We start from the raw sequence: 24,241 nt of genomic DNA on the forward strand, positions 1-24,241 counted from the left end.
TTTTTGTGAAACAAATGCATGTTTATACTGTTCGACTCCTTGGGGCTGAATGATCAGCATACTGGCCTTCGGCTCACAGGGTTCCAGGTTCGATTCCTGGTCGGGTAGGGGATTTTAACTTGGCTCTGGGGCTGGGTGTGTGTGGCGTTTTCAGCATTAGAAATCATCCTAGGTAGGGCCCTCATCTTCACAGGCCGTCTACAAGAAAGAGACCCACACCAGACCTCACCATATGCCATTATTATATTTATAGTAAGCATTATTGCCAATTAGCCCAGAAATATAAGAACATTATAATTTAAGTCAGTTTTATTATTTTTCAGATCAAATGTGAAAAGATACCATATAGATCAACATAGAAATACTGCAATGCATTTGACACAAGTACAGAAAGTGTTGCCGTCGCAGCTTTTCTACCAGTCCACTGTGAAGAGCGACCAACAACTATTTTCTATAGACCTGTGCACTGCAATGGTGGGAGATAATATCCCCCCTGCATAAACTGGAGCATCTTCAAACTTCAGCAAGCTGCTGGAAACAATCACCGAGTTGGAGACGAGTGGCTTTCCCCCGGTGGAGTCATTTAGGGTTGTGAAAGAAGTCAGGAGAAATTGTGACCGAACCTCTGGGAAGGTAGCCACTGTCAGCAAAAAGTTCCATAAGAGTCCTGCAGCAGAATCCATGATGGAAAACGGCAGTGAAAGTAGCCAGGGTGCTACGAGGTGAGGTAGATGAAGCAGTTGAACTAAAACCAGATGAAGTGGCTTCATTGAAGTTTTGTCCAAATTCCTGTGATGTTGAGAGATTTCTCTCAGTACAAAACATTCTGCCCGACAGGAAAACAAGATTGTTAATGGAAAACATTGAAACGTTGCTTGTTAAATACCTATGATAGTAATTGAACGTGTTATAAGTATTTCTTTCATGCCTATTTTGTTGCCTATTTTACGCGATAGTGCCTATTTACATGCCTATTTTGGCTAATTTAAGAGCCTATATGCCTGCCTATTTTGACTGTTTTTTATGCCTATAATTCTCGTCTCTAGTCATGGCTTCTCTACTTCCAGTACTTATTTTGTTATCTAATCTTCACCAGGAACTGTTTTTTGTTTTTTAATTATCTACGAGTAGTCTCAATCGAAGTGATAGTTTTAATGAAAGTACTGCCCCCGCATTTGCCTGTTGTGAAAATAGGAAATCATGGAAAAAACATTTTCAGAGCTGCCAATGGTGGGATTTAAACCCACCATCTCCCAAATGCAAGCTCATAGCTCTGTGACCCTAACTATGCAGTCAACTTGCTCGGTGATGGGCAGTTTATCAATGGTTGAGGTAAACCGATTATGATGGACATCTCGTACAGCACTAGCAATCTCCTGTACATCTGTGACGACCACTCCTCCTCTGTTCTTATATGTAGTTATTTTAAGTCGTCTTGTTGAGGAGCTGGATCTTAAGATTTTCCAGTTGAAATATTCTGTACTTCAATTCTTATTTCCTTCCAGATAAGCCTGTAGAGAGCTTTTTAACCTGTTGTGATCCCTCTCCATTGTCCTACCACCCTTGATGAGTTCGATTAATTGTAGGAGGAAGGAAGAGGTCCAACCCTTTCAAGAATCAATTGGCAAATGAAAACAATCAAAAATTAAAATCCCATTACAAAATTATCATTAATTTTTCACCACAAGTTTTACGCCACACGATGTTAGACATGCCGGAAGCCAATGACACAAAGCCGTTACACTTATCCACCAAATGAATCTGATGTATCCCAAAAACAACATGCCCACGGCATAACAACTCATTAGGACCTTCGCCTGCCAAAAAGACTGCTGCCCAGCCAGATGGCCTGCATATAAGAGAGTGCCACACGCTCAGTGTGATGACATCCTCAGCTGTACTGCTTGGCTATCATTTCAGACAGCTCTTCAGTTGGTCTCACCAGGCTGAGTGAACCTCATTCTACCTCATTCTACAAATAAATTTTAGATAGGTCAGACTTCATGAAAATCTGAGATTCTCTAGCTAAAAAGTCCACGTCTTTGTATGATTATGGGCACAGGACAATCCCTTCCCGAGCGCACACCGTCTGATAGATTTGTTTGGATCAGTAGCTCAATTTTAGGTTCATGATCCTGTGACAAATTTGCCTAACTCTTTATCTGAAATTTCTATTGGTGGTTGCACATCACTGTCCGTGTGCCAAAACCATGCATGTGCCAAAATTGAGATTTTGATTCAGGTGCACAGTTTGCAGGTAACATTACCAAATAACTTCAAGTTCCTCCTCCTCCTCATCATTTATTTATTTATTTATTTATTTATTTATTTATTTATTTATTTATTTATTTATTTATTTATTTATTTATTTTCCTTGGGTGGTAGATGGAGAAAGGGCAAACCCCACATATACAAAAGTGCCTCCATTCCCACATTTATGTGTACATAAACTCTACTGAATATTTACATATATGTATACAAAGTTCAATTTACATATTTACACTCCAAACACTGTACTCTTAGAATAATTATACTGCTTTATTCTATACGTATTAGAGTAAGAAGACCCAGTCATTTATATCCTCACTCATACACCTATATACACAGTCATTCACAACCATTCCCACAGGCGCACGCACACACATTCAACTGTACTTGCACACATCATTCTTGCGATTTTAATTTATACAAGTAATATATATCATATACGGGTTTCTATTTACGTATTCATTTTCTTTACTGCGTAGAGGAAGTGAGGAAGAGGAAGCAGTTTTACCTCAGATGGTAGAAGATTCCAGATATGAGCCAACCTTGCGTAAAATCCATTTAAATACGAGGTTGTTCTGGTGAGTGGAGGGACAAGCGTAACTCCTTGGCCTCTCTTAACAAAGCGGTAATTAAGCTGCAGACGGTGGAAAGGGGAGAGGTGTGTGTTGTCTGTCAGGGATATTTTAAGGAAGGCTACATCTATTTGTTTACATAACAAGTTCACTGGTGGCAATGACCTGGCTGTGCTTAGAGGGAAGGGTTTGTTAATTACATGTTCTGCTTGTCGCTGGCACGAGAGGAAGAAGTAAAACTCTACGAACGGCTTGTATTTTCCTGGTGCGGCCTGTGCTACTATATGGTCTTCCTTCCTGACAGCCAACAACAATGGAAAATATGTCAAAACTAGAAGGCGTCCAGTGCCTACGCACAGAAATGATGTTGACATTCCACAAACCATGCAATAAAAAACTCATTTTTCCGTCTCGATTAACTGAGTCGCTAGCCTCTCTTGCTTGTAGGACGATTACCGTCCCAAATCCCCAGCTGTAAAGCACACATGCTGCTGCAGTGGGCGGGAAACACGATACAAGAAGGTGACGGACGATACACTCGCGAAATAAAGCATCAAATAAATATGATTGAAAATGAAGTTGCATAAATTACACAACCACATAACAATTTATCCTTTATGCATGGGGAAGATTATTGACCGTACTGGAGGTTATATTGGTCAAAAATAGGAAGTAGTAAATCAGAAAATCGGAAGATGAATTAAAAAAAGGAAAGTTTCCGGGTAAATCGGAAGGGTTGGCAGTATGCCACCACCTCTCACACCCTGCGGGCCAACATTCTGATGGTGAAAGATCTTTTCACCAACGGGATTCGAACCGGCTGACTAGTGCCAGACCATATAGATTTGACGCCTGAACAATTAGGGCCACTAGGTAGGCTATTTTATATGTATATTGTTGAGCTGAATGGCTCTAACGGTTCTGGTGCTGGCTTTCGGAGCTCTAGATGGCAGATTCAATCCCGGCTTAGTCCGGTGATATATGAAGGTGCTCCAATACATTAGCCCTGTGTCGAAAGATTTACCAGTACATAAAAGAACTCCCATGAGACATAGAAATCACACCTCGGTGTCTCCAAAAACCGTACAAGTAGTTAGTGGGACATTAAATTAATAACATTAAACCATACAAATAGTTAGTGTGATGTAACACCACGTCGCACTAACTACTTTTACCGTTTTCAGAGAAGCCCAGGTGCCAGAATTTAATCCCACAGGAGTTCTTTTACATACCAGTAAATCTATCAACCACTGGACTGAGCCAGGATCGAACCTGCCAAGTTGGGGTCGGAAGGCCATCACCTCAACCGTCTGAGCCACTCAGCCCGGCAATAACATATTATTATACATATGTTTTTGCATATTACTGTACACGACAATAAAATGAAAGTGCTATAGGCTTCAAACTATTAGTGCATATATTTGCATGAAGATAGTAAGACACAAAACAAGGTATCCAATATGATATTTTTCCAGCAAAAACCCTATTTGCCAAAAGGTGTCTTATAACATTATTCTAAGCGCCAATAATTTGTTAATATAAATTAACAGAATCACGAAAGTGCCATGCGTGACAAATTGATTGATTTATTTTACATATCCAGGACATGAAATTACTGAACATAAACATACATTAGCTAGTTAATGTTTTACATGAAAAAGAACGGCAGGGGTGGAGACACAATATCTCTCTCTCTCTCTCTCTCTCTCTCTCTCTCTCTCTCTCTCTCTCTCTCACATAGTACCCTCAATTCTGAGGATCATGATCACCTAGGAGGCTATTGGTCAGTGATGTGCTGCCCCAAAGATGTTCAAACCAGTTATACTCTTGATAAAGTTTGACCAATGAGTGGGAACTCATCCACGATCCCTCTTGCTGGGAACATTTCCAAGAATGATAAGTTTTTCTATGCTGTCATTTCCACGTTGCATAGTGTGTCCATAGAATAGTAAAACTCTTTGTTTACATATTGGTGATAATGTGATTCTGAGGTTGAGCTGGTTTATAATGGAATCATTGGTGCAGAATGCTGTCCAAGGTATGCGTAACACACTCTGCCAGACCACATTTCAAAATAATCTATTTTCTTCAGGTCTGTAACATGAAAGATCCTCATCTCAGCTTCACAGAGGAAAACTGAAAATACCAATCTGGATACTACTATCATTTACGGTGGTAACAAGATAGAGCGATCCAGCCATAAATGAGACAAATCTGTCATTACATTTCTGGCCATAGCCGTTCTTCTCTTAATCTCAAGCGCTACCTGAACTGGAAATGAATAAAACAAGGTAAACTATTTTTGAGGCGTTCCCCAAATTCCTGAGAATATTTTGCTGGCTAATTTCTTGGCTCAATCAACAATCATTATTTTGGTCTCGTTTACCTTAATTTGTAATCCCGTTACAGCACCAACATTTTTGACACAAGAAATGAGCTCTTGAATCATTCATTCCATATATTTGTCAGCACTTCTATACTAAAGACAAACTCCGCCTCCATCTCTCCAACTCAACACCACTCCTCTCCCCCCTCTCCCCTCCAGCTCAACACCTCCCTCCCCTTCTTCCTTCACTCCTCCCATTCTCGCAAACACAGCTGAGCCAACAATAGACACGAGCAGTGAGAACGTGACCGCTAAATGTGAGAAGGTCAGGCCATTCGAGAAGGCAACTATTTAATAAGTAAATTTAGTTTTCTTCACACTTATTTCTTACTTATTAGCCCAAGTTTCTCATATAAAATCATTTTTTCCATTACAGATTTGATGATGATGATGATGATGATGCTTGTTGTTTAAAGGGACCTAACATCTAGGTCATCGGCCCTTAATGGCACAAAATGAGATGAAATGTAAGGACAATTAAAAATCAATAATCCTTCACTAACCAGAATTAAAAACGTGACGACAAAGAATGAATGGATGGATATGAAGTTAAAACAATCAGTGGATCCGACCCGCAATGCCCCACATTCCCAGAAACTAGCGTTAAACAATAGTATTACTGACCACGGGACTGCTTCTAAAGCACAATACTGAATCGATGATGCTTGTAGTCGTCGGCACCTCATAATGGTACTTACTGCTAGCAAAGTAGAACCATGGCATTTGTCACGTTGCGGTACTAATCAAAAGTAGCATAGACTCTCGGTATTCCACATTATGGTACTAATCACAGGTAACGTAATGCGAAAATGTAACACGGACCTATGGTGTTTCACACATTGTGTTGCTATTTACGGGCAATGCAAACCTATTTAAAGATAAAAATTTCATTGTTCCGTATTGAAATTATTAACATTAAAAATTAAATAATTGAACTTCAATTATTTAATTTTTAATGTTAATGCAAACCTATGGTGTTCTTCACATTAGTGGACTAACCAGAGGGACTCGCACTATCCCGTGGTGTTCCTCACATAGTGGGTACTAATCATAGGCAAGGCAGAACCATGGTATCGCTCATGTAGTGGTACGAATCACAGGTATTGTAAAATGCATGCTGAGCACACACTGTCGCGACTAATCACAAACCTATTGTGTACCTAACATAGTGGTACTAAAAACATATCAGATGTAAGGCTTTTCAAGCGTTTGCTCTATCAACCAGCGTTTCGTCTTAGGTCTGACACTAGACACTTAATACTACGCGTAACTAAAAGTGACCCATGGTGCTCACTGCGTGGTGGTACTAATTACAAGTAGTATCATGGTTCTAATTTGATCGTCCTTTGGTCGCCCCTTACGATAAGCAGGGGATACCATGGGTGTATTCTTTGTCTGCGTCCCCCACCCACAGGGGGCCTCTACAGATTTGAACTTCATTGGCGGTTTCTACTATGTGTCACATGCATATTTGTATTCATCTCAAACATAGTTTCTCAATTTTTTTGCTGCCCACTTGACTATTTGTGATTGTGACTCAACAAAGACAAACTGTCATTTTAAATTTTAGCGCAGTGAATTTGTCCTCATAATTGTAACACACTGCACATTTTAGACTAAGAGGTCCATAACCTTGCCATAATCACTTATTGTTTTAATTCCATCATGTCTCGTTTGTTTTCATTCTTCCCTTCATTATGTTTTAACATTTTTTTAGCATCAATTATGTAAAAAAAAAAATTCCCTGAAGATGGCTCAAACGAGTTGAAACATGTAAGACTATTATTACTCCATCTAATGATGGAGATGTACTGTATATGTATTTAATAAGAGGACATATTAAATTTCCTTTGTAAAGTGAAAACCGTCAATACAGAATGATTTTAATATCTTGTACAGAAATGAGCTCTGCTATTTCCTTCTCATCACTAGCACTGATTGAAAAATTGTCTACATAATGGAGGTTGAATATTTTCTTACCACCAACAGGAAATCTGGCATTTCATTCCTCAAGCGCAGCTCTCATTATGTACTTGCCATAGATATTAAAGAGCGCAGGTGACAGTGCACAGCCCTGCTGGAGACCTTTCTGAATCTTGAAATTTCCAGACAGTTTGCCATTTATTTTAACTGCAGCTGAGTTGGCTTAATATAAATTCCGTATCAGCCAAACCAGATGCACAGGAACACCCATTCCCAACAAAACTTGCCACATTTTCTCCCACTGAACACAGTTGAAGGCCTTCCAATAGTCTAAACAGCAGATGATGAGACTAAGTTTAAATTCTCTGCTTTTTTTTTTTCCAATCAACTGATGGATGTTTTAACATCTATTCTCTTGTGCCTTTACCTCAGACAAATCCAGATTGTTCAAGAGGGAATCAGTAAAGCAAGTAAAGCTTGAAGCCTCTCTAAAAATATTGTATACAACAGGATCTTACTTCACATGTGAAATGAGGGCTGAGTTTCTGTAGTTGTCACATTTGGCTGTGGAACCCTTCTTGTGCATAGGGACAAAAATGGATGCTATCCAGTCAACTGGCCAAATGCCATGTCTCTAAACCTTGTTGCAAATGTCTTATTATCTGCATACCTATGTCGCCTGTTTCTTTTAGCAGCTCAGCTGCTATGCCATCTGAACCAAGTGCCTTACCCAGTCTCAATGATGCAACTGCACGTTTTATCTTGAGGCAGAATGTCTGGTTCTGTTTCAAATCCATGCCACAGGATCATGCTTGATTGTGCTGTTTCTCCCTTGTAGAGGTCCTTACAATATTCTTTCCATTTGTTTAATATATTCAAAAGTTGTGGATTTACTACCAATGGCAACTTCTATTGAACACTTTCCGAGTTTAAATGTATTCGATAATAGCTTAACTTTATGCTGAAGGTCACGAGTTTTGTTATGATTGGTGTGTGCCTCAATTTCTTCACAAAAGCTAGTTGTGTATTTATGTTTCTCTTGACAATTTCGTTGAATTTCATGGCACAGTTCAGCATACCTTTGCCGACTGTATAACCGAGACCTTTTCAGCTGTTTCCACTGTTCTATTATCTGCCATGTGTGACCACTGATCTAGCATTACGGATGACTCAATGTTGTGGAAGAAAACTTTATCTCAGTTTCACTATATTATTGCTGAGGACTTCCCATGTGAACTCTGTGTCTGTATTTGAGTCTCTTTTTATGTTTTAAAAGAAGAATTGTATTCCTACTCCAAATTTCTTCAGACTGTCTTCATGAGTATCTTTCTCTGGCACTGCATATGATGCATGTTCCTGAATCATAGTTTAAAGGTCACAAATAGCAGCTGATGATCTGTTTAACAGTCAGCTCCTGGATAGGTTTTGGCATTAATGACCGAAGATCTCCATTGGGTTTTGACCAATATGAAATCTATTCGATTCCCATAAGATCACCAGGAAAACGTCACGTGTATAACCTTCAAATATAGTGTTGAAAAAGAGTATTTGTTACACATAAGTGATGTTCCATACAAAACTGGTCTTTCTCCTCTGTAATTTCTTTCATTAAATACCGTATTTGCTGATGATATTTCTGAATTCAACATCAGTTATATTTGTGCCATTTTTTGCATTGAAATCGACAAGAACTACTGTTATTTCACTGCTTGGTATGTTGTTCACCACATCATTGTCACAGAATTTCTCTACATTGTCTTCATCAGCAAGAGATATTAGTGCATAAATATGAACTATATTGAGTCGGAATGGTGTAGTGTTGAAAGTGACATGTACGAAGGTCGATCAAATATAAACAGGATTTTTGTTCTTGAATATCAACAGCTGGTAGGACTGGTCCCGCGCTTCTGCTATGCTTAGGCAGGACCGTTAGGAGTAGGGAAAGCGTGCTATTAGATATTTCCCGCCATTTCATCAATAACTTTCATGATGTCGGAGCAACAGGTGCACCTTTCCACTGCACAATGCATAATTGTAAAATTTCTTGCTCGTGAAGGAGTTACAGCGGCAGAAATTTGCCAGAGATTGACTTCACAGTTCGGTGATCGAACACTGTCAAGGACATGCGTGTTTGCTTGGCATAAAAAGTTCAAGGAAGAATATTTTGTGATGCAGCAGGAGTTGGCATTTCTGAATTTCCAGTTAGCGGCAGTTAATTCAAAATCACATAATTCGAAGTCTGATTTCAGCGTCCCAACAACTTTGAATTAATGAGAGTTTTCTGTATCTATTCTGTAGTAAACACTGGATGAGCTGCAGTATGTGGTAACCTTTTGTAATTGTGTATACAGTCTTTCTAATGAACTTCCTATGGTTGACTCTGTCATAGGCTACAGTTTTCTTTTTCTTCATCTCTACAAAGGGCTGGCATTTCTTTGATTCTTTTCTGCCATCCCTTTCTATCTTAGGGTCCTTCCTTCTCCAACCTCTCTCTGAAATCCTCTTTCATCTTGTTTTCCCATCTCATTTTAGGTCTTCCCCTGTTCTTGAATTAATAGCTGTATCAAACACACTATGTATAGTCTTTTCCCCACCTCCTTTCTATTTTCTGATCTCATGTAACGCCATTCTGTCGTTCTACATGTCTAAACAAACTTAGTCTCGATTCTGCAATCTTCCTGCTCATTGGTTCCACCTTCACTGTCTGTCTGATGAATTCATTCCTTATTCAGTCTATCCTTATTACTCCAGTGATCCACATCAGCATCTTCATTACAACAACTTCCAGTTTCTTCTCATGGTCCCTTATAATTTCCTATGTCTCTGAACTATACAACATTGCCGGTCTAACTACTGCTTGATATATTTTACCCTTCATTCTACAGCTCACACTCTTGTCACTTAGCATCCCATTTATCTTCCTCCAGTTCATCCTGGGCACAGTATTGTGTGTTGTATTTCTAACTCTAACCATCTTTTGCAATATTAGATACCAGATACAGAGCTTAATGTCTCGTACTGGTTTTTTGTGGACATACTTCTTGACCTTTCACCTTTCACTGCCATTTACTCCGATTTTGTTCTATTGATCCTCATATCCCTTTCCTCCAAACCCTTCCTTCACTCTTATCCCTGGACTCTTCACACAGAATGATATCTGCAAACATCATACTCCAATGTGCTCTCCTCTGCACATCCCTTACTAGTCGCATCCATTACCAGGTCAAACAAGTGTCTTAACCTGCAGTAAGGTCATTAAAGGCTACACCTCTGGTCTGCACAGTTTCATAGCCATCTTTGATGATGCTTGGTGTTTTAAGGGGCCTAACATCGAAGGTCATCGGCCACATAGCCATCTTTGATGTATTGTAAGAGATTGAGTACTTGATCACAGTACGATGTTTCTGGACAGAAACATGACTGTTGTTTGACCGCTTGGTTGACAAACTTCAATATTTGACTGAGAATCATTCTATCTAGCACTCTGTAAATCTGACAAAGTGATACTGGCCAAGAGTTTCTTGGGTCTGTAGATTATTTTCCAGTTCTCAGTGGTGCTACAACTTTTGCTTTCTGCTACATCTTTGGGATGTTGCCTTGAAATACACGAGTTCACTCAATTTAAAACCCACTCCTTTGTACAAAGGTTATGCCGAAAGTTTTTAGCAGCACGCAAACGGTAATTCTGAGGACAATGGGATTATTTTAATATGAAAGAGTGATATTTTTCGACCTTGGAACATGTGCGCGCAACCCCTCCTAGCGGTAGTTCCTCTACAGCGAGGGAAGAAAGCACAGGCAGTGCTGAGTCAGACACTGTGCAAGATGGATCTGTCGCGCCACGATTTTCGAGCAATGAATTTTTTATGATTATAAAAAAGAAATTAAGCGTCGAAGAATGCCATCCTTCTTTGCTGCGCATTTATGGTGAGGCTGCCCCTTCTAGAGTCACAGTTGGAAATTGGTTTCGTGAGTTTTCCAGGGGTCGGCAGTCAATTGAAGATGAACCTCGTCCCGGGCGCCCAGCAACAGACTGTGAGGGAAATGATCAAAGCAGATCCACATCTTACATTTTGTGACATTGAAAGGACCTTAAGTATTTGGTCAAGAGCAGCGCAGACCATCGTTCACGATTATTTAGGCCTTACCAAGAGATGTGCCCGTTGAGTGCCACATTCCCTGACAGAAAGCCAAAAGGAGGAGAGAGTGGACTGGTGTCATTTCATGCTAGAAAATTCAATGGAGTGCAGTCCGAAGACACCTACAATATCATCACAGGTGATGAAACATGGGTCTACCATTATGACACTGAAACGAAGAGACAGTCTTTTGTGTGGTGCTTTCCAGGGGAGTAACCACCCACAAAAGTTCGATGAAGTTGGAGCTCCGGAAAGAAGATGGTGGCAACTTTGTTTATGAAAATGGGGCATCTTACCTCTGTGACCTTGGACACACGTCGTACAGTCAATGCTGAATGGTATGTGAATGACTGTCTTCCCAAAGTCCTCACCACTTGGAGGTCACAGCACCCAAAGTCCAAGAGTGGGCACCTTCTGCTGCATCACGACAATGCATCTGCACACACGGCTGCCAGAACAATGGACTTTTTGGAAAGGGAAAAAGTGCGAGTGTTACCTCATCTCCCCCCCCTGTTCACCTGACCTGGCCCCATGTGACTTCTTTCTGTTCCCTAAGACCAAGGAAAAAATACGTGGGCAGTGGTTTTCATCAGATGAAGAGGCCATTGCAGCGTACGAGAGTGCACTAAGTGACACCCCAAAAGAAGCTTGGACTGAAATGTTTTCTAAATGGTTTCAGAGAATAGGAAAATGTATACATGCTAACGGAGAGCATTTTGAAAAGTTGTAATTGTTGTTTCGTAAATAAATTTTTTTTCTCACACTCTGCTAAAAACTTTCGGCATAGCCCTCGTACAATGCCTGTAATATTTTTATCTGTTCTATTTGCAGGTCATCTACTCCTGCAGCTTTATTATATGTAATTGCCTCCATGACTATCTCCAATTCTGCTACAGATAAAGGAGTACCAAGAGGTTTCTCCATTCAACAGTGGCTGATGAGACATTTGGCCAGGAATTACTTTGAATCTACCAAGGAGGAGCACTTGCTGGGTCATTGTTAAAATGTTTCAGGAGTTTCCAAGCTTAGGGCTATTCTGTTTCATATACAGCAGAGACACTAAGAAGACTACACCATTTTTATCCCCTGGAAGTTGCTTCAGATCTTCACTAGTCTGGATTGTTTCTTTGGAGAAGGGATCCTCCTCAAAAAGTTTTCATGTTTGTAAAAATGCACCTTTTGAGTTTTTATCCAAATGTGGGATGTAGGACGTTCAGCTGACCCTAGGAATGTGCTTGTGTGAAACATCCTGGACTGCTTCCACAAAACGATCACAGTTCTCTGGAACAGGATCGTCTTCTTATTATTTTCTTCATGGGGCCTCTAAATATTAGTTCCTAATTAGCGTCGACCTCTAAGATCTTTTGCTATCATGTTTTTCTTTCATTCCCACCTAGATATACCTGCTCCCTTCACAAAGCTGCAGGTTGTTCTTATTGGGTCTTCTTGGATTTTCTCTCCGTCTTCACCTGGTAGTCCTAGAGTGGAGAGTCTGTTTCTACCTAGTACCTCACAATTGAAAAGTATGTGTTCAGCTGATTCCTCTGCTTCAATGCATTTCCTACATATGTTGTTTCTTATTACTCCAAATCTATGTAGGTGTTTTTTCACAGATGGCAGTGTCCTGTCAACAGTTCTACTAACCATCTTATATTTTCTCTGCTGAGTTTCAACAGTTCTTTAGTATGCTTCGTGTTCGGTCCTTTTATCAGTTCCTTTGCAAGCCTGCATCCTGGAGTATTTTTCCAGTTTTCCATTTGTTTTTTTGTACCCCTTTTCCTATGTAGTATCGGCCTTGTCCATAGGAAATCCCACATACAGGTTCTGGGCCTAAAAAATGTGTTTCTGCCCCTTTTCTGGTCAGTTTATCTGCCTTTTCATTTCCTTCTATACCTGCATGCCCTGGTACCCATATTATTTTGACAATGTTGTACTTTGAGAGCTTCAGGAGAAGCGAGTGGCAATACCAGACAATTCTGGATATTATTCGGACTGCCTTTAGTGCCTTAATGGCCCTTTGGCTGTCCATAAAAATGAAAATGTTCTTATTCCTATACTTCATTTTCAGATTTTCTTCCAGACATGTTGTGATAGATAACATTTCAGCTTGAAAGACTGTAGTGTGTCTGCCCAGGCTCATCTGAATTATTCCTGAGGTCTTCCCCCATTGATTCCTCCTCCTGTGCCATTCACAGTCTTTGAGCCATCAGTCCACCACACCATATCTTCTTTTTCAGTATTCTATTTGTTGATATCCCAGTCTTCTTTTTTTTATTATCTGGGTGTTGAATGGTTTTTTGAAGTTGTATTTTGGTATCATATGATCAGAAGGCATTAGTAGAACTTCCTCTGTTAATTACACAGTGTCTTAGATTGGATCTTTGTGCATTCCAGCACTCTGATTGTGCCAATCTATATGAACTCATTCTAGCCTGTTCTTTTATGAAATTGCATAGTGATGGGAGATCTAGAAAGTATTCAAGGCTTCTGTCGGCGTAGTTCTCATAGCCCCAGTTATGACTATGCATGCCATTCTCTGTAGGTTATCCAATCTACTGCTGACTTTTCCCTGACTTACTTTCTGCCACCAGATGATTGCAGCATAGGCCATCAATGGTCTAAATGATCATTGTGTATATCCACATTACCATTGATGGTCTTAGGCCCCATGTCTTCCGAGCGGCTCTTTTACATGCATACAGCAAGTTCTTGGCCCAGGTTATGTTCCTTTCTATATGTGGATTCCAGATTAGATTTTTATCTAACACCATACCTAGGTGCAGTGCCTGTTCTTCCATACATATATCTTGCCCAAATAGCTTCAGTGATCTCTTTCCCTCTAATTTTCTCCTTCTTGTAAAAGGGACCAGAGTTATCTCGTTCAGGTTGACTGATAGTTCTTCCCGACACCAGTTCTCCACAAGGTTGAGTGATCTTTGCACGAGGTCCTGGATAACACTCATCATCTTACCTCGTACCACAATCACTAGGTCATATGCGTAACCTTGCGTATAGAAACCCTGTTCGTTGAGCACAGCTATGATTTTGTTCACCACGAGGTTCCACAGCAGAGGCGAAAGAACTCCTCCTTGAGCACAGCCTCAGGTAGCCCTAACCATCAGCGTTTCATCAAACAGGGTTGCTTCTTATCTTCCTTCTGTCTAACATGGATTTAATCCATTTGACGACGGTTTTACTCGCCTTGCTCTTTTCCAATGCTTTGATCGTAGAGTCATAGGTTGTATTGCTGAAGGCTCCTTCTATATCTAGAAATGCTGCCAGTGCAATTTCTTTATATTCTAGGCTTTCCTTTAGTTTACAAACCAACTGGTGGAGTGCTACTTCAGTGGATCTGCCAGGTCTATATCCAAACTGATTTTCATGTAACGTTGAGTTCAGGAAGATAGGAAACTTAAAAGGGTCCACTCAGACACTCTTCCATTGAAATAATTTGAATCTCCAATACCGATCATCTCGCACTTCCGCATGGTTTTGTTACAGTTTATATGTTTATATGTTTATTGTTTAAGTGATTATGTTATCTCATGTTTATACAATTTTGACTCACCCTTCATGACCACTTTGAAACTGACATTGTATTTTGCGTCTTCATGTTCCCTCATTTATTCACACTGATGTAACACCTTATGTAATATAAATGTCTACATGCTAGCCTATTTCCCACATTTTGGTTGAAGATGACGCCAAACAGCGTCGAAACTAGTTCCAAGTGTAAATATATGTTGTAAATAAACTATAACATTTATTTGTATTGAAAAGGTGGACCCTTTTAAGTTTCCTATCTTCCATTCTCAGTTCAATACGGACAAAAATGAAATTCTTAGATTTAAACGTTGAGTTCAGTTGCACCGTTCTTCTGATATATTTATCCAGAATTTTCCCCATTGCTTTCAGCATGAAGGAGGTTAAACATAATGGTCTGTATGCTTTGGCTTGGGTATAGTTTGCCCTTCCAGGTTTAGGTATGAATACTGCTTTAGCTTCAGACCATGATTTCAGCACGTACCCTAAAGCTAGACTAGCTCTGAAGAGGTTCATCAGGGCACTGATGAGTATCTCCCGTCCTTCCTGTAGGAGTATCGGAAGTATTTCATCTGGCCCTGGAGCCTTTATCAGGTGAAACGTGTCGATTGCCCATTTTACATGGTTGTGTTTTATTATTCTGCTGGCACAGTTCCGGTCTGCTCTTCAAGCTCTGGTCTCTGTTCCAACTCTTTCTTCCTTTGTCATCTCCTCAGCCTCCGGGAAGTGACAAGCCATTAGTATCTCCAGCGTGTCCTTTCCCGCCTGAGTAAACGACCCATCTGGTTTCGCCAGTGTCCCCCCCTGATTTATATGGGTTGCTTTAAGAACCTTCTGGAGCCTTGCTGTTTCAGTGTTTGATTCCACTTTCTCATAGAAGAGTCTCCAAGATTTTCTTTTTGCTTTCCGTATCTCTGGGTAATACTCAATGAGTTTCCTATGATATACGTCCCACATACAATTTCTAGATGATATTCTATACAACATCCTAACCTCTTTTTTTTCATTTGGCTAGTTTGTTGTTCCACCGCTTTACTTTTTTGGTGTTTTTCTTTTCTTTGAGAGGACAGATGTCATGGAATGAGTCTATAATGGCCTCTTCTAATAGTTCCACCGCCTCATCTAATTTTTTATGTCCTCTCATTTTAGTTGGAAATTTTTGTACAGCCTTCCCTAGAATTTCTCTGTATCTATCCCAGTTCCTTTTGGGTCTCTGTACATCTCAATCCCACATAGTCTCACATCTATTGCAAATTGGATGTGCTGGTGGTCTGCCAATGATTGTTCCTCCAGCACCTTCCATTCTTTAATAAAGTTTGCAATGTGCGAAGTGCTTAGTGTAATGTCTACTACCTCCCTACGCTGTTTATTTATATATGTAGGCTTGTTTTCTAGGTTTAGTATAGTCAACTCAGTTCCAATAATAAACTCTAGTAAAGACTCACGTCTAGCATTGCAGTTCGTGCTGCCCCATGCCATGTGGTGTGAATTTGCATCTGCTTCAAGGACTAGGTGTTCGCCTTTCCTCTTTGCATTGCAAATTACATTCTCAACTACTTCTGATGGATACAGATTAGTTGAGTCATATGGGAGGTATGCAGAGCCTATGGTTATTTCTCTGGGACCTTCCCAATTTCCAAGTTTTATCTTGGCTGCCACTAAGTCCTTTGAATGTTCCTGCAACAGAAAGCATTTTAGTTTTCTGCTCACAAATAAACATGTTCTAGGCATATTTGATGCAGTATCGTACATTAGCTTACTTCCAGATTCTGCCAGTCCTGCTACTCTGCCCTTAAATACCCATGGCTCTTGTATAAGAGCCACATCAATAGCCTTGGACTTGAACTTCCTGACGGAGGTTGGCCTGTAGAACTTTCAGTACCATCCGCGCCAATGCTAGGTTTTGTTTTTTTCTTAATTACTTGAAATTTGATCTGCCCAAGTCCAAGCTTGGCCTTAAGGCCTCTCTTCTTGAGCTCTTCAAAATCTCTTCCATTAAGGGCCAAAACAATTGTCTTTCATGTGTCATCAGTAGTTGTTGCATTCAGCACTCGCCACTCTTTCGTCGGAAGTTTGGTGTCATGCTGATGTATCCTGACAAGCACATCATCAACCTTCATCTTGTCAAATGGAGGAGGAAACTTGGTGATGACCTTCGTAGTATTCTTGGCTTCTGCCACCTCCAAATTCTCCCCTTTCCAAGGGTTGCAATTGGCCACTGTCTGTTCCAGCCAGCTTTTAGTTTTTGGATTTGCACAGATCAGTACCATTGCTCCACTTTCCAGCCTTGGAGACTCGAGGAAGCCTGGAAGGCATCCGTCCGACAGCGGTTTCATTTCTGCTATCAGAGCAGATGAAAATTCCTTCACGTTTTCCTCCTCCAGTTTCCCGTCTGGAAAGGTTTTAGGTATTATTGCTACCTTGATTAAAGTTAGTCTTTCCGGAAAGGACATGACCGTCTCTTCTTTCTGTTTCTTGGCGGGTGGTTTTGTATCCAAACTTGATAGCGCACTATCCCCCGACCTTGGCCTTTTGGGCGTTGTCGGAGGGATAGCCTCTCGCCGATCCCTGTTCCTTGGCTTCTTCTCTGTCCAAGTACCAACCGCTATTTTGGCTTCCTTCCTCGCTCTCTTCCTTTCCTTGTAACATGCACTGTTGCGAGGTAGTCTGTCGATATGAAATCTGTTGATTTTCGATGCAGAAATCTTCAGTTCTGTCTCTACAGACGTTCCTGGTTTGCTTGTAGTAGCAGTCCACTCTACTGTAGCTTCTGTTGCCATTTCTTGTTTTGAGTCGACGACAGCCTGTCCAATCGGTACTTCTGTCTCCATTTTTTCATCTTACGTTGTTCCTGGATCTGCTCTACTGGAGCTTCCATGGCTTCCCTTGATGTTGAAGTTTTTGAAATTGGTTCATTATAAGCATCCATATTTCAATCAATCATAGGGTTTTTGTCCCTTCGAGGGTCCTGAGCGTCGTTCTCACCATCTACGGTGAGGCATACAGCCAGACAGGCTCTCCGTAGCAGAGACCACACCCCTCAGTCGTCCATCCAGCGGTCTGCCCCTGACCCGAACCTAGCCAGGTTTGTTCCCCCTTCAGTAGGCCTACTCACGTGGTCTCCTCTTGGCATTATCATGACTGAGTTCATAGCCATGACTTTCCCCCTAGGTTGGGATCGCCCCTTTCCCAACCCGTGGCTCATCAAGGCTACGTAGAGCAAAGTGATGTGTTGGTTCCAGCACCTCGCAGTGAGTCTTCATCTCAGTCACCAGCCCCACTTCACCTTAACCACAGTATCACCCATGTGGAGGAACCATGGATGCCTCTCTAGCATGTATGGGCGAGGCCTCCCACTTCCAAGCCTTGACTTGGGCTAGTGTCAATGGAACAGGGTCAATTTTCAGAACTTCCTGTTTAAAAGTTGAGTGTGAATTACTTGCATCTGTGCTTTACTGAAATTAAATTGCCTTTGGTACTTGACAAATCTCAGGCTTCTCACCTATTCTACCGCACATATTATGGCTCGATGATGTGTACATGGAAGTGGTTCTTCAACACCCCCTTCTTTATTACCTGGTGAGGAGCAATTTGTTCACTTACGAAAGTATTATCTGGGTTATAACCATGTTACCATCTTCCACTGCTGAAGGAAGGAGACATCTTTGTATCATGTATTAGTTTCAGTCCCATCTGTTCAACTCAGTTCTCAAGGTTTTCTCCAGTTTTATCTGTTTGCCCATAACCCCAGGATATATTGTGGCAGTTGAACTCATCCATAACCAGTCTTATATGCTGTGATTGAAAGCTGACTGTTAGCTGAAAACTAAACTCTGCACTTGGAGGTTTGTATAGTGATGCAACTGTGCACAACTGGATTTCAACAGTTAATGTTGTCTTCTGAAGTCATGTTAGCTGACAGTTTCTGAAGGTCTGGTTTAACAAAAATTGCACTTCCATTCTGTGCATTTGGTCTACTGATGACTATACTGACAGTCAACTCAAGACCTAAGCGGTCACTTTGATGTTAGTTAGACTTCTGGTCAATGAAGAGGCTTCCACAGTGGTAAATAGTTAAGATATTCTGGTGAACTGACTTGACCTATTAAAAATTTTTGTGCTGTAAAAATATGGAAAATATTTCACAAGTTCATTATTCGGATTAGTTACCAACTCCTACATTTCATACGTAGATGGCTGCACATAGTTATTGTTCTTGGTGGTGTATGTAGCAAAATAAATAATTATTTAACATGAGTGAGCAACACATGGGTGATACTGTGACCCTTGAGTCACAAGTGAAATACTTTAAAGCTAATAAAAATGGGGGGGAGGGATTAAGTAGGATATCTAAACAAATTGTTATGAATGTTTACAGTAGCCTTCGAGATGAGAATCCGCTGTGGACTGTGGAAGAAGTGGTGAAAAAAACGCGCAGCTGACTGGCGTTCCTACGTACAGTGTTTACACGGCTCGCGCGGAATTTAAAGGAATTCGTAGGTTTTCTTGTGGTACCATAACTTATATGCTGGCCTGTTTTTGTTTATATATGTTGTGAGTGTTTCTGACGATATGTGTGTCCCCCCCCCGAAGTTGCTGAAAATTTGGTTTTAAAAAGTATCTGAATTATGTAAACAAGCAATCAAGGCGATAAGGAAAGTGAAACAAAACATAACTCAGCTAAGCTGAATGCCAGATTTATGTGACAGAAAAGGTTTGTTCGTTTGACTGTTCGTCAGTAGGCCTATGTGTCAGCTCAGTTCGAACTATGCACTCGCCTTAAGTAAAACAGGAAGGGCCTTAACACGGAATGGGTATAGGATCCTTAGCATACTCGAAATATTAATAATAATGATAATAATTTGTACTTCATTTCTGTAACTGCCCTCTATCTGCAGAAATGTTGTCATGAGAGGATCAAGAGTTCGATTTTACCTTACGAATGAAGAGACCACAGTATTTACAACATTCCTGGAAACACTGTGTTTTGCAATCCCAGTCATAGGTGGGTTTTCAGCTTGTTGAACTGTGAGAAACTGCCACTGACAGTTGTTGCACAAGAGCGGAATCATATACCGTACTTATGTTGCAAGTCCCTATGTGCCTCACACAAATTGCATAATGAAGTAAAAATAAACCTTGCTTCTCTTGCCTTGGTATTCGTCAGTAATCTGTAGGTTTTACATGGTCAATAAAGGAATAAATAGGTTTGGTACATAATCAAAGTACAACTGTGTGAAAGGACGCAATTTCTTTTGATGCTTCACTATTTGAGAATGAAGTACTTGTCAGATAGACGTACGACGTTAATAATAAGCTGGTTGTGGCGGAGATGGAGAACGGAGACGGAAAGGGGAACAGGGGATATGCTCACATGCGGAAGGATACTTTTCCTAAGCTCTTGAGTTGACTTTCAGTATAGCTTCATTCTGTTCATTTTTGGCTTCCAATTATCGAGACCCATACGTACCTTTTGAATCAGCAACAAGTCACACTGTACATTCTTACAAATGTCAAGAGAAATCTCAGGAGAAATTCCTTCAATATTTGATGGAGACTGCCATGAGAGCTGTCTTTAAAAAAAAAAAAGTTTTGATTGAAAATTCCATGCGATCATCATGCATATTACTGAGGACTGACGAGTGATAAATTGGTTTGATTAAACAATATTTGTTGTCATTTGTGCAAAAGCATTATCGTGTTATATTGATAGTTTCAAAATTTAATGTTCAATGTTTAAAAGGAAGATAAAATTAAAATGCTGAAATCACAAATGTAACAAAACTCAAGGAGTTTTAACACACTGAGTTCAATGCCTGAGGCTGGGCTTGGGCAGCGTGAAATGCTCACAAGTTCTATGTCCGAGCATAGTTCCAGGATATATTTGTTGTGTTTAAGTTTGCTTATATGTTCACAACTGGCGATTGAGTTACCACCGAAATGTTCACTGATCATTTTTCTTTGGTGTTGTTAATTGTCGTCTCTATCTGTTGATCACTTACAGAATTATTAGACAAAAGAAGAAACCATGTGAATGAGGAGTTCTTTGAATCACCTTATTAGAATCTATTATTGTTAGGTTCTTCAATCTATCGAACCTAATTTATGATAAAATAACCTTTTTAGAAAATATCTCAGAAAGTAAACATTCCACATCTTATGCCCAGAGAAGAAACAAATTAATTTTTCAGGTATAATCTGTTGTGGGTTGTTAAAGTGCAAATGGAGCCAGAAACATGTACCAGAAGCCTGGGGAATGGGAATAATAACAACACCAATCTTTAAGAAGGGGAACAGAAAGTTTGTGATACATAGAGAAATATAGAGGAATATCCCCCTTATCACAAAAATACTGTAAAATAATTAGAGAGGAGAAAGAAAGGTAGGAGGAGAATTGCAAGAGGAATAGTATGGCTTTAGAAGTGAAAGATCTACAGCGGACCCAATCTTCAGCACCAGGCAATTAATGGTAAGAGTTGGAAATATGAAAAGGATCTGGTCATGACATTCATAGACCTAATAAAGACATACAATAGCGTTTCCAGGGAGAAGGTTTGGGAAGCCATTGTCAACAAGAGACTGGGTACACGAACTGTAGAAATAGTGCAAGCAATTTACGATGACTGCATCAGCGGCATACATATTCCAGTTGGAAAGAAAGAATAGTTTAGAAATGAAACTGGGCTAAGACACGGGAGTGTCCTGTCACCTCTTTTGTTTCTAATTGTTATGGACGAAACTGTAAAGGAGACAATGGGTACATATGGGAACAGGGTTATGAAGTTTACTACTTGCAGACGATATTGTGGTCTGGAGAACAAACAGTAAAGAAGTACAAGAACAATTTGATGCAGTGAACAAGAAAATTGAAAAGTATGGTATGAAAATCAGCACAGAGGAAATCAAGTCCATGGTGATATCAAGAGCAGAAAGACAAGGGAAAGGCATTGTGAAAGGTGGTGGTCAAAGCCTTGAAATTGCTGACAATTTCAAATCCCTAGGGAGTGAAATAATGCAGAATACAATGCTGGACATGGAGATTAGCAAGAGGGTTCAACAAGGAAATCCATTCTACCAGAGTGAAGAAACCTTGTCTGGAATAAGGAAGTAGCAAGGAAGTGTAAAGAGAGAATGTACAAAATGTATTGCACACCAATATTGACATATGCAGCCGAGACCTGGCAATGGCAAGTAGGGAGGAGAGTAGAATTCCAGCCAGTGAAATGAACTGCATTAAGAAGTATGATACAAAAGACAGATTGAGAACTGAAAATGTGAGAAAGGAGGTCGGAATGAAAAACCTAAATGAGAGAATTGATAGTAGTATACCAAGATGGTATGGACATGTAAAGAGAATGGAGGAGGAAAGAATACAAATACAGATGGAGATGAAGTTCCAGGGAAGGAGAGCGAGAAGGAGACCAATAACAAGGTGGATTGATTTAATAAACAGGAATGGTGGGAGGAGAGAGGAAGGTGGAAGTGCCATAAATGCCCCGACCCAGCAGGAGCTGGATAAGGGGAAAGGAGGATGATCATGATGATGAATCTGTTGTGAAATGTTTCCTTTTTCAGATATATTAAAAAAATAAAAAAATAAAAATCATAATTTAGTTTTGACAGACCTAAGAACGCAACAGTTATAGATTAACTGAGTTTAAACTGAAAAGAAATGGCTTCTACATTAACAAAACCTAATTAGAAGTCGAGTCGTTTATGCTCGAAGCGTGTTCTTGTTGTGATGTTCTCCTATTCATAAAATTTGCTGCGAGTCCCATGATTTTCTCTAAATCATACTGTAATTGACAATACCATCAATGAAGTGACTGATAATTCTGATTCTGAAGGAAAGTTGTTTTATTACCTGAAGGGAAATATGACCCAGGTAATACTGGTAGCTTATGTACAGTAGGTAGGTTATTCTACTGGCAAATCAAGCAGAAAGGAAACTAGTTGGTGGTGCCCTGATTGCAAAATGCCACTCCGTTTGCCAGAATGTTTCATTGTATCACACAAAAGCTAACTATGTGTAAATTTGGCTCTGTGCGTTTTACACAGATTTTTTCTGACCATAATTTGATATTTCTTCAAATAAACATATATAAATATTGGTGTTTACTAACTTGCTAAATCATCCCTAATCCTCATCCTTTCAAAATAAGGTATGGATTTTCAAATGTGTTCATAATTATTCCTAAAAATGGCTTGAAATAGGCCTTAAAAAGCATGGAACTCTTGAAGCAAAAGGTATACAAATGACTGGAACTCTAAAGTGAAAAAACAGCAATATTAATATTTACTTTTTTAATTTTCTAGAAGTACATTCTTTCGATAATCTATACAATTTAATCTCCTGTTCCTAAAAATAAAAATCCAATTAAATCAGACATCTTTCATTGTATGAACCCAATGTTTGTTATAAAACAAAAACACATATGTGAAGAAAAGAAAGAGGGGGGGGGGGGGGGGGGTTAATTAAGCAAATTAACTTCCACAGTTTCCATTTTATCTAATGTGACCCACAACACAAAAAGGCTGCTAATACATAATATTGAATTTTAAATTTACCTTGAACTTGAAAGGCGTGTTTTTCTGAAAAGTTAAAATGCAAATTCGTGGTTCTGGCATGAGGGGGGGTGATATTTCCAGTAGTGTATAATACTGTGATAGTTTAATAAATTATAATATTGGTGAACTATTTTTACTGTTTCTTAATATTAGAACCCCTTTATCATATAGACAATCAGCACAAGAAAAAAAAAAGGAAGGAAGGAAGGAAGGAAGGAAGGAAGGAAGGAAGGAAGGAAGGAAGGAAGGAAGGAAGGAAGGAAGGAAACTAAGTTCAACAAAATTTGAAATCTATTATATGTACTTGGATGGACAAATTTCTGTGGAATACAAACAAAGGGACTGTGATGTCTTGATGAAGAGCTAAAAGACTACCTTAATGCAAGAAAGATAATACAGAAAATTAAATAATATGTCACTGACCTGCAGTATCTCTTGTACTGTCAGAACTTGTTGATGTAACTTCTCCTTCAGTTCTCTTCCTTCGCTTTTTCTTAGAAGATTTAGATGGAGAAGGACGTGATATCTGCGGAGGTGGAGGCGTAGGTGGTGTCTTTGGAGACTCGTCCTCTGTGATTGAAGGTGGAAGAGGTGGTGATGGTGGTGGAGGTGGCGGCGGTGGCGATGACGGCAGCGGAGGTGGAGGAGGTGGTGGTGGTGGTGGTGGAGTGGTGCACAGTTCCATCACATCTCCTTCTGGCTGCGAGGGATATTCCCATTGCGTCTCACCGCTTGACACATTGCGATAGTAATATCTCTTGTAGGTCCTATCGCCATACATGGAGAAAGAAAAGAAGACCCCATATAATAAACAGTAACTAATCCATGGGGAAGCCCGTTGT

General features: G+C 40.0%; 1 protein-coding gene across 2 annotated transcripts in view; it reads right to left on the reverse strand.

The window, feature by feature from the left end:
- Nucleotides 1-24,241, reverse strand: part of LOC136866262 (uncharacterized) — a 445,701-nt gene that overhangs the window by 92,431 nt on the left and 329,029 nt on the right. For both annotated transcript variants that reach the window (XM_067143066.2, XM_067143067.2), the window contains one exon: nucleotides 23,823-24,166. In XM_067143066.2, coding sequence (XP_066999167.2) covers nucleotides 23,823-24,166 — 344 coding nt within the window. The remainder of the gene's footprint in view (nucleotides 1-23,822; nucleotides 24,167-24,241) is intronic.

This window comes from Anabrus simplex, chromosome 3 (assembly GCF_040414725.1).
Source record: "Anabrus simplex isolate iqAnaSimp1 chromosome 3, ASM4041472v1, whole genome shotgun sequence".
In the NCBI taxonomy this organism is placed as follows: Eukaryota; Metazoa; Arthropoda; class Insecta; order Orthoptera; family Tettigoniidae; genus Anabrus; species Anabrus simplex.